At 42.3% G+C, this 12245-nt stretch overlaps 1 protein-coding gene across 5 annotated transcripts in view; it reads right to left on the bottom strand.

The window, feature by feature from the left end:
• The window catches only part of LOC134359753 (rab GTPase-activating protein 1), a 247067-nt gene that overhangs the window by 52215 nt on the left and 182607 nt on the right, over nt 1-12245 (bottom strand). For all 5 annotated transcript variants that reach the window (XM_063073339.1, XM_063073342.1, XM_063073340.1 and 2 more), the window contains 2 exons: nt 5500-5574; nt 1309-1434 (listed from right to left, as the gene is read on the bottom strand). In XM_063073339.1, the coding sequence (XP_062929409.1) occupies nt 1309-1434; nt 5500-5574 (201 nt within the window). The remainder of the gene's footprint in view (nt 1-1308; nt 1435-5499; nt 5575-12245) is intronic.

The following is a 12245-nucleotide window of genomic DNA, read 5'->3' as shown; positions in this document are numbered from 1 at the left end:
GGCTGAGACGCTTTGGCAGGACTTGAGAAAAAATGCTGAGGAATAGATTTAAAAGATGGGGGAGAGGAGAGATAAACACAAGGTGATAGGGGAAACTTGAAGGGGGCGGGATGAAGTAAAGAGCTGGGAAGTTGATTGGTGAAAGAGATACAGGGCTGGAGAAGGGGGAATCTGATAGAAGAGGACAAAGGCCCTGGGAGAAAGAAAAGGGGGAGGAGGAGCACCAGGCAGGCAAGGAGATAAGGTGACAGAGGGAAAAGGGGATGGGGAATGGGGAATGGTGAAGGTGGGGGTGGGGGGGATTACCAGAAGTCTGAGAAATTGATGTTCATGCCATCAGATTGGAGGCTACCCAGGCAAAATAAAGGTGTTGTTCCTCCAAACCAAGTGCGGCCTCTTCACAACAGTGGAGTAGGCCATGGATAGACATATTGGAATGGGAATGGTAAGTGGAATTAAAATAGGTGGCCACTGGGAAATCCCACTTTTTCTGGCAGATGGAGCACAGGCGCTTGGCGAAGCGGTCTCCCAATCTATGTCGGGTCTCACCAATATACAGGAGGCCACACTGGGAGCACCGAACACAGTAAACGACCCCAACAGGCTCATAGGTGAAGTGTCGCCTCACCTGGAAGGACTGTTTAGGGCCCTGAATGGTAGTGAGGGAGTAGGCGTAGGGGCAGGTGTAGCACTTGTTCCGCCTGCAAGGATAAGTGCCAGAAGGAATATCAGTGGGGAGGGACGAATGAACAAGGGAGTCACGTAGGGAGCAATCCTTGTGGAAAGCAGAAAATGGGGGGGGAGGGAAAGATGTGTTTGGTAGTGGGGTCCTGTTGGAGATGGTGGAAGTTGCAGAGAATTATGTTTCGACGTGGAGGCTGGTGGGGTGGTAGGTGAGGACAAGAGGAACCCTATCCCAAGTAGGGTAGTGGGAGGATGGGGTGAGAGCAGATGTGTGCAGTTGAGGGCAATGTTAATAGTGGAGGAAGGGAAGCCACTTTCTTTGAAGAAGGGTTTGTCAGAATTGATTTTGGTTCAGTTTCAAGCATAAAAAAAACAGAAGACAATATCATAACAGACAACACAATAGCAACCAACAATTTACAAGACCATAATGCAAAGAGCTATGAGCAATCAACAATTAGTAGAACGGTCACATGGGCAAACATCAATAATCAAACTTAGAGGTGTGACCTTGTATGTAAGATTTAAACTTATCTGTGAGATTCCCCAACAAGTCTTGCAAATATCAGTAACACAATCCAGACATTTTTGCGTGTTAATGATTGATGAATTTCCATTTCTTACCTGCATTAGTCTTTCCAACTGATAGAATTTGCAATGCAGGTCTTCAAAATTTTGTTTAAAAAGTTCCCTGAGTCCATAATCAAACATGATTTTGACAAGAACGCTAAACGCCTGCTCTTCAGGCATCTGAAATGACAAAGTGAAAACGTCTTATTGCTTTGAACTGCTTTGAGCAACATAGCCAATGGAGCCATCGGCAAACACTTACAGCTCTAAACCGCTCAGATCTATTCAGTCCCGTTCACTCCCTTTCAGTGCACTGTTAATTTGAGACAATTTTTTCTGACTACTGTTCAGATAACATTCCTATATATTAGTTTAAGATAACTTTATTTTACGTTACACGTTAATTATTTATGTAGGCCCTTATGCCCCTTCGAGCTGTGCCACCCAGCACCGGCTGACGTCCTGATTTAACTCTAACCTAAGCACGGCACCAATTAATGTACCCGGTCCCTCTTGGACTTTGGGAGGAAACCAGAGCACCTGAAGAAAACCCACACATTCCAGGGTGAGGGCATATAGGAATTCCTTATCGAGGACACTGGGATTAAACTCTGGTGTCCTGAGCTGCAGTACCGTCATGCTAACCGCTATGCTACCGTGCTGCCTTTACAATAACATTCCTTTACATTATACTTTACAAAAACTTTCCTTTACTATACACTTTGACATCTTGATTTCCTTCCAAGATTCTCACCGTTGCAGAAGCCAACCCCCTGTGAATCTGATTCCCTCAGATGACATCAAGAAATGGCCAAGATCACTGGAACCTGCAAAGTCTTGGGGCCAGAAAACATTCCAACAGGTTGCTTACCCTGACAGGAGTGTGATGGAACAGACCCCACGAGTCTCTACCTGAATGAACACACTGGCAACATCTCCCGGGCTGCATGACACCATCCAGAAAAAAAGCAACCCAACCACCATGCCAAATATCCATTCCCTCCACCGCAAGCTTACAGCGTGTTTCATCAGCAAAATGTACTGCACTTACTTGCTCAGGCCACTCTGCCAATAATTCCCAAACTTGTCTGTCATCTCCTCCTCCCCTCTCTCCTTTGGTCCACTCCCTTCTCCCATCAGATTCCTTCCTCTCCCGCCCTTTATCTTTCCTACCCATGTGGCTTTATTCTCCTTCCCCTCTCCCAACTCCCTTTCATTCTGGCAACTTCCTGCTTCCTTTCCAGTCCTAATGAAGGGTCTCAGCCCAAAAAGTTGATGGTTTATTCATTTCTATAGATAATAGCTGACCTATTGAGTTCCTCCAGAATTTTGTGTGGTTACCTCCCAAGCTTGCGGCCTTTGCCAAAGCACACCGCCACTTGCTGGTTCCCCTCCAACTCACACATGATCCCAACTTGAAATACATGGCCAGTTCTTCATTATTACCTGGTCTGTGTGTTGGATGGACGAGTTGAGTTGGGGTGCAGTTAGGCATAGCCCCCAGCCAGCAAATTTAAAAATCTTTATTCAATGTTAGAAAGTTCAGCTTCCCCATTTTAACCCAATAAAAATGCACAATTGCTCAGTAAATCTAACAATTTACAGCATTGCTACAGTAACTTTGCAAATAATTGCATTTATTGAATTTAGAGATATGGTATAATAACAGGCCATTCCGGCTGAACGAGCCTGCACCGCCCAATAAAAACCCATATCTGATGGAGAGCACTTGGTAAACACACTCCTTACACACACACACTCACTCACTCCCTGGTCATTCTGCTGTCGCTGAACTGAGTATGCACATTTCAATGTCTTCCCCAGTATATTCGTCTAATGGGTCCTAAAGACCATAAAACCATAAAAACAAAGGAGCAGAAGTCGGCCATTCGGCCCAGCGAGTCTGCTCCGCCATTTTATCATGAGCTGATCCATTCTCACATTTAGTCCCACTCCCCCGCCTTCTCACCATAACCTTTGATGCTCTGGCTACTCAGATACCTATCAATCTCTGCCTTAAATACACCCAATGACTTGGCCTCCACTGCTGCCCATAGCAACAAATTCCATAGATTCACCACCCTCTGACTAAAAAAAATTTCTTCGCATTTCTGTTCTGAATGGGCACCCTTCAATCCTTAAGTCATGCCCTCTCGTACTAGACTCCCCCATCATGGGAAACAACTTTGCCACATCCACTCTGCCTTTCAACATTCAAAATGTTTCTATGAGGTCTCCCCTCATTCTTCTAAACTCCAAGGAGTACAGTCCAAGAGCGGACAAACGTTCCTCATATGTTAACCCTCTCATTCCCGGAATCATTCTAGTGAATCTTCTCTGTTGGGTTGATTTTACGGTGCCTTTCCTGCCGTACACGGCAGAATATTCTATTTCTTTAGTAATGAAGGTGTATAAATGTGTATATGTTGTTTGTATAAGGTATTTAAGGTAGATACTTCTGTTTATTCTGTAATATGATTGTAACTACATAGTGGGGTGCATCATATTCTGATTCATGTGTAGTCTTAATTTAACTTTGTAGCTAATTAAAGACTGTATGCCCTGGTGTCTAATAAATGGGTGGATCGCTCTTAGTGGGACAGAGAGAGATCGGGGCTAACCGGACAAAATTAGTATGGTGTTATTACTGTGCTTTCTGGCAGATATCTTTTTGTAAATATTGGCAGTTTTCTTTTCACTATTTTCACAAATTTTTGACGCAACTAATAAACATCCTTGTACGAAAGTGCTAAGTGACTCCAGCCATTTTTTCTTTGGTCACAACCCACATATCTAACACCATGTAACCTGCATACCTTTGGAATGTACAAACTCTTTACAGACAGCATGGGGAATTGAAGCCTGTCTGCTCACTGCTACGCACCTATGCCACCCAAGCCATTATAAAATATAAAGAATAACCGATAAGGAAACCATCTAAAATATCCGAATTAAACTGTAATATTCCAAGATGGATATGTGCAATTTGAAGACAAAACCCCACTCGATTGATATTTAAGCAAATCTGCTGTTCAAATTTTTGTATCAACTCTCCAGTTAATTATTTTGAAAACATCAAATGCCTTTTATTCTATCAAATGTAATAAATGATGACAAGAGAATAAAAGAGGAATAGAGGAGATGAATATGACAGAAATACCAGTTAGTCAGACTTCTGGGACCCAAACACTAAGTAAACATTCATCATTACTAGCAGCGAGAGGGGGAAAAAGGGTCTGCAGCAATTGCGGAGATATCCAAGCAGTGTTTGCTTTGATTTTAGAGTGTCAACAGATTTGGGTAATCTAGAATGGGATAACCAAGTCTCCTTGGGATCTATCAGTGAACTGTGGTTGAGAGAATTTAACCTTTAATCATGGGATATCAGTGACAATTTTAAATGCATTACTAGTGTGAGACTTTTTTGCTACATTGCCATCTTTATAAAGGCTATGAACATCTCTCAACTGCAACTACAAAAACAGAGGCTTCTTTAAATATTCAAATTCCAGATTAAACAAATTATTTTTATGTGCACAGACTTACATCCTTGCAACACACAGTTGCTCAAAATGTTTTGTGTATAAATTGCTTACTTGGAAAGTAATGTACTTCATTATGACAAGATTTAAATGCTAAAATGTTTGAACTGAATGCTGAGAAAAAGTCTTGTCTAAATCCCCTGTGGTCTGCAAATTCACAATCTGTTTGCTAAACATTATCCTCTGATGCAGAACGTTTCAAGTAACAAGCAATATTATAAAACCTTATGACATAGGCCATTCAGCCCATCAAGTCTGCTCCACCATTCCATCATGGCTGATTAAGCCTCAAAACCCCATTCTCCAGCCTTCTTCCTGTAACCTTTGACACCCTGACTAATCAAGAACCTATCAACCTCCGCTTTAAATTTACTTAATGACTTGGCATCTACAGCTGTCTATTGCAATAAACCACAGATTCACCACCCTCTGACTAAAGAAATTCCTCATCTCTGTTCTAAAGGGATGTCCTTGTATTCTGAGATTGTGTCCTCTGGTCCTAGACTCCCCCATTAAAGAAAACATCCTCTCCACATCCACTTTAGTTAAGCCTTCCATTATTCAAAGGTTATAAACTACTTTGAGTTCTTTTGTATGAGCAAGCGTTTGGCAACATTAAAAACTAATTTAGCAGAACTAAGATTACGCAATAGCAAAACATATCCAAAAGATATCGGCCCATATTAGCTGAAGCGATACTTACGTGGAGGAGCAGCACGGCAGCGAGAAATGACTGGCCTTGGCAGTAACCAATCTCTTCATCATATACCGAATATGCCTAAATAAAATCACATTGCAATATTTGAGTATTCTGTGACATTCATCATACAAGATCTGTACAAAATGTACCAGCTAAGGAGAAAACCCCATTACGACTACATCAGATTTAGGAAAGTTAAACAATTCTCAATAATTCTTCACCTGCCAGGTCTAGAAGTTGTGCTTTCATGCAATATATTTTGTTTATACAAAATGAATAGGCACAAAAATATGGGTGAGTTAAAGTTCAAGTTTATTGTCATTCAACCATAAACATGCATACCACCAAATGAAATGTTCCTCTGGACCAAGTTGCACAACACAGTATTTATAACTCACACACAAAGTAATAGTACCACAAATAAATTAACAAGTAATAAGGTGCATTATTACAATAGACAATAAGTGCAGGAGTAGGCCATTCGGCCCTTCAAGCCAGCACCACCATTCACTGTGATCATGGCTGATCATCCACAATCAGTACCCCGTTCCTGCCTCCTCCCCATATCCCTTGACTCTGCTATTTTTAAGAGCTCTACCTAACTCTTTCGTGAAAGAATTCAGTGAATTGGCCTCCACTGCCTTCTGAGGCAGAGCATTCCACAGAACCACAACCCTCTGTGTGAAAAAGTTTTTCCTCAACTCCGTTCTAAATGGTCTACCACTTATTCTTAAACTGTGGCCTCTGGTTCTGGACTCCCCCACATTGGGAACATGTTTCCTGCCTCTAGCCTGTCCAATCCCTTAATAATCTTATATATTTCAATCAGATCCCTTCTCATCGTTCTAAATTCCAGTGTATACAAGCCCAGTCGCTCCAATCTTTCAACATATGACAGTCCCGCCATCCCGGGAATTAACCTCGTGAACCTACGCTGCACTCCCTCAATAGCTAGAATGTCTTTCCTCAAACTTACAAGACACAGGAGCAGAATTATAGGCCATTCAACCCATCAAGTCAGCTCCAAATAGAAACTGGAAAATCTGTCAAAGTCGGTTTAAGAAACGCAAACACCACTTAAAAATTCACGCCATTTCAGACTACTGAGGGAAAAAGTGATTGAAATGAAATGATAACCTTTTAAAGCTTAAACATTGGAATTTATTTGATTCAAAACCTCATGTTTTATTGTACAACAATTATTCTAATTTCTGAGTCCTGATGAAGGTTCTCAGTCCAAAACGTTGACTGTCTATTCCTCTGGAGAGGTGCTGCCTGATCTGTGGAGTTCCTCCAGCAGTTTGTGTGTGTTGAGTGTGAGAGTGTGCGACGACACTGGTGCCAAGCTGTATGGGTCCTAATGCCCTTCCCTTGGACAACATTGGTGTTGTGGAGAGGGGAGACTTGCAGCATGGGCAACTGCTGGTCTTCCATACAACCTTGCCCAGGCCTGCACCCTGGGAGAGTGAAGACTTTCCAGGCGCAGATTCATGGTCTCGCAAGACTAACGGATGCCTTAGACTCTCAATTATTCTATACTCCTTTCCTCTTTTGGTCTAATTCTGTTTTCCTTATGACTCAGAACTTGCCACTGAAGAACATAAAGAAACTCTAACATAAGAAGGGTTAAGAACACCTACCAAAGCTCGTCTTTAAGCCAATCAAAACGTGTGAAGCCTGCAGGGTAATATCTGACATGCTCTAAAAGCAACAAATCAACAATTTATTAGACTGCCTGAAGGCAATTAACAACTCATCCTGGGCACTCGGAAGCATTAAACTGGAATTACTGATTCAAACCACATACATTCTAAACTTCTGGTGAAGAAAGTCTAGAGGAGGAGTGTGGAATTTGGGACACAGACAGCTGGACATTTTCACTAGAAGGAAGAAACTAAAATGATCCAGATGAATGGATGTTTATCCAGCATAACGGCATGCTACAAATAGGTCGCAAATCACTGTCACAATTTCGTCCCCTCATCACCTATGGAAATAAATAGCTAATGTTTAATGTGAATCTTTGCTGGATGCAGCCCAACCTGCAGACTGCTTTCAGGATGTCTGCTTATTACAAGTGACAGGTAATTTAAAACTCTTTGCAGCAATTTGTTTTCTTCAGAAAGGACAGTGAATTGTTGGAATTCTCCCTTGCGGAGACGAACATCCTCTCTCTATCTATATCTATGTATTTATCTGGTTGGTGGGTTGGCTGGTTATTTATCTATCTACTGATTGATTGATTGATTTATTTATTTATTTATTGAGATTCAGCATGAAATAGGCCCTTCAAACCACGGTGCCCAGCAACCCCGATTTAATTCTAGCCTAATCATGGGAACATTTACAATTTGGTATGTCTTTGGACTGTGGGAGGAAACCCATGCAGTCACGTACAAACTCCTGACAGCTATATTTGTAGACAAATAGCCAGAGAGATTTTATATCTCTATATTTATATACAAATGTTTGTACATAATATCTCTATCTCTCTTGCTGGTGTGTGTGTGTGTGTGTGTGTGTGTGTGTGTGTGTGAGAGAGAGAGAGAGAGCACATGAGAGTGAGAGAGAGAGAGAGAGAACAAGTGAGAGCGAGTGAGCGAGAGTGCGAGAGAGAGAGTGTGAGAGTGAGTGTGAGGGTGTGAGTGAGTGAGCGAGAGAGACAGCGAGAGAGCGCGAGAGAGTGTGAGAGTGAGAGTGAGACAGTCAGAGTCAGAGAGTGTGAGAGTCAGAGAGAGACAGCAAGAGTGTGAGAGAGTGTGAGAGAGAGTGACAGAGTGAGAATGAGAGTGAGTGAGAGAGTGAGCAAGAGAGCGAGAGAGAGAGAGAGAGAGTCAGACAGACAGACAGACTCTGAGGCTATATGTGTGAATATACACACACACAATTAACCGGATAGTTATGTGCACTTACGTTGCTGTTAGACACCACACCGTGCTTCAAGGGAACAGTTGCGTTTGCATGTATCATGTTACCTATTTAGGCTGATAGATGCTAATTCAAAAAGCAGTGACTTTTGTTAATTTTGTTTTTTTTTATATATTTTGACTTCAAAAGAAATTTTGAGACCCCTGCCACGAAAATATTTGACACTAGCCGAAAAAATAACCCTACTGTACTGGACCAAATTAAATGCTATCCACCTAACACCACTCATCGTTAGCTGCAGAGATAACTGGAGTGCCAAAATGTACAATGACACAGTTGATACATCAGCAAGATAAACTGCAAAAATAGGCATTATTCAAGGAACAACAACGTGAGGATCCAAATGTTGAAGAGGCCCTCAATCAATGGTTTTCCATTCTAACTGGATGAGATGTGCACGTCAGTGGACCAATGTTAAAAACAAGTCAGGGGAACTAGCTTATGGAGACTGGGACATGAAGTTTAAAGCAACAGAGGGCTGGTTGTCTCGATGGAAATGTAGGTACCACATTAAATTCAAGTAAACACATGGCGAGAAAGGTCGTGCTGATGATGTAAGTGCAGAATTTATGTACAATGCTGATGAAACATGCCTTTCATTGTGTCATGCTAGTTGGTTCCCTTTGCTACAAAAACACAGCATTATCAGGTACAAAGAAAGCAACGGATCACATAACTGTGCTGTGTTGTTCAAATATGTCAGGAACCGTTAAAAGAAATTGTTGGCTATTGGGGAAAGTGTTCAACCTCGAAACTTTAAGGGGCTAAGAATGGATAGTTTACCAATTGAGCATACATGAACGTATTCAGCCCATAACCCTCCATTCCTTTCCTGTCCATATACCTATCCAATTTAACTTTTAAACAACAACATCAAACCTGCCTCAACCACTTCTGCTGGAAGCTCATTCCACACAGCTACCATTCTCTGAGTAAAGAAGTTTCCCCTATTTTGAGGAACAGTAAGGAAGCTCTTTTCATTACCCTTCAGCCAAAGTCACTAAAAGTCACCATGACTTACTGTTTGCTCAAGTTTGCTATGCACAATGTTAGAAAAATACTTTATTTAGCTTTAAGCAGGGAGTCCCAACCTTTTTAATGCCATGGACCAAGGGGTCCGAGGACCCCAGTTGGGAACCCCTAGCTGAAAGCAAATTTGGATGTGCTGGGCTATGAAACTCTCCACATAAACACTGGTGCTGCATCTTCTGCTTAAATCTCCCAGTGATACTGTCATCTAGTCCACAGGATCAGATAGTTTAATGGAGAACTCAAAACATCCAGTTAAGGGGTTTTGAGCCAAAGCTCTGACAATTCAGGTTCAGGTTCATTTATTTATCACATGTACAGTGAAACATATAGTCAAATCTGCCTTTTGTCTTGACAACCAACACAACCTAAGGATGTGCTGGGAGCAGCCTGTGAATGTCGCCACACATTCTGGCGCCAATGTAGCATGCCCACAACATTCAGAGAACAACACAGAACACAACAAGCAACAAAACAGCAAAACAAGCCCCTTTCCTCTTCTACTCACCCCACCCCCAATCTCTCTCTCTCTCTCTCTCACACACACACACACACACACACACACACACACACACACACACACACAATTCTCCAACTTCAGGCCAAGCCTCCAGCAACCAGCCACAGGGCTCTGACTTCTGATCAGCCTTGAGCTTCAGACTTCGGTATCAACCACTGGACTAGCCGATGGCAAAACCCCCAAACTCAAGGCCTTGAACTCCAGCCCTCATGCCTTGTGGGGCAGCCCAACGCCCATGGATGTCCTTGGTCACTGTCCACATCGGGTGTGGAGCAGAGGCCTACATGCTCGACCCGCCTGATTCCTCCAGTACAATACTGTTGCTCCCGATTCCAGCTTATATCTGCAATTTAGTGTAATTAAAGGAATAAAGAGCTGATGTTTTAGTAAGGAAGGGGGAAGAAGTACATGCGCTTATACTTCTACCTCTGCCCCACCACCTTATTCCAGCTTCTGCTCCCTTCCTTTCCAGAGCTGATGAATACAGGACCGAAAGCGTTACATTTGAATGCGTGCAGTATACTGAATAATGCTGGTGAACTTGTAGCAGTTACAGATTGGCAAGTATGCTGTTGTAGGCATCAGTGAATTCATGGCTGAACGAAGATTATAGCTTGGAGCTTAATGTCCAAGGATACACAGTGTATTGAAAGAACAGGCAGGAAGGCAGAGGGGGCGGCGTTGGAAAAGAAATGAAATTAAATCATTAGAAAGAGATGACATAAGGCTGGAAGGAGTAGAGTCATTGTGGATGGAGCTAAGGATCTGCAAAAGTAAGAAAAAACCTGATGGGAGTTGTATACAGACCCCCAAACAGTAGTAAGAAGATAGAACATAGAAAATCTCCAGCACATTACAGGCCCTTCAGCCCACAATGCTGTGCCAACCATGTAGCCTACTCTAGAAACTGCCTAGAATTTCCCCACCGCATAGCCCTCTATTTTTCTAAGCTCCATCTACCTATCTAAGAGTCTCTTAAAAGACCCTATTGTATCTGCCTCTACCACCTTCGTTGGCAGTGCATTCCACGCACCCACCACTCCATATGAAAACCTTACCTCTGACATCCCCCTTGTACCTACGTCCAAGCACCTTAAAACTATGTCCCCTCGTGTTAGCCACTTCAGCCCTAGGAAAAAGCTTCTGACTATCCAAACGATCAATGCCTCTCATCATCTTATACACCTCTTTCAGGTCACCTCCCATCCTCTGTCACTCCAAGGAGAAAAGGCCAAGTTCACTCAACCTATTTGAGGATGTGGTCTACAAGTTACAATGGGAAAAATAAAATGTACGCCAAAAGTGCAATGTTACAACAGGCATAGGGGAATTCAATATGCAGGTAGATTGGGAAAATCAGGTTGGTGTGAGATTCCAAGAGGGGGAATTTCTAGAAAGCCTACAAAATGGATTTTTCGAGCAACTCACGGTTGAGCCCACAAGCGGATCAGCTATTCTGGACTGAGTGCTGTGCAATGAACTGAGTTTAGAAGAATGGGGTTTGGTGGGGGGGGGCCGTCTCACTGAATACTGAAAGGCCTAGATGGATTGGGCACGCACAGGATGTTTCCTATAGTGGGAGAATCCAGAACCAGAGGTGGTCAGGAATTTCTTTAGCCAGAAGGTGGTGTATCTGTGGAATTCATGGCCACAGACGATTGTGCAGGCCAAGTCATTGGGTATACTAAAGTAGAGGCTGATAGATTCTTGATTAGTGAGGGCATCAAAGACAGGAGAATGAGGTTAAGGGGGCAAACAAACCAATCATTATCGAATGACAGAACTGACTTGATGGACCAAATGGCCGAATTCTGCACATATGTCTTATGGAGTAATACTCCTGTAAATATGTTTGAAAATGGGATGTAAATCACAAAAATTATTCACTTTTTTAAAAAAAAGTGAGACAGAGTAAATTCACTGTGTGCTAACTGGACTGAAACAGAAGCCACAGCGAAGGACCAAACTCTTGAACTTTTACCACGGAGTTAAATAGTTCAATCATTTTATAAGGTAATTTGTTGTCCAGGCTAGCACTCATACTGACAAAACCTGAAGGCAATAAATCATTATAGCCTGAGAAAATTGAACTTGATATCAATATAATTAACCAAAACGATCTTTTCTTTATTTTATTAAATGATTCAAATCCATTAAGTTCCTAAATTACATGTGAGAAAGGAATTGCATTTTTCCTGATAGGACGAGTTCTGCATCACCTTGATTAACACTTCTGTACAGAGATTCTGTGATGGAATGTATTCAAATTATG

The sequence above is a fragment of the Mobula hypostoma genome, chromosome 21 (genome assembly GCF_963921235.1).
Source record: "Mobula hypostoma chromosome 21, sMobHyp1.1, whole genome shotgun sequence".
NCBI classification, from domain to species: Eukaryota; Metazoa; Chordata; class Chondrichthyes; order Myliobatiformes; family Myliobatidae; genus Mobula; species Mobula hypostoma.
Note: the sequence above shows the minus strand (reverse complement) of the source record. Positions and strands in the feature narration are given on the sequence as shown.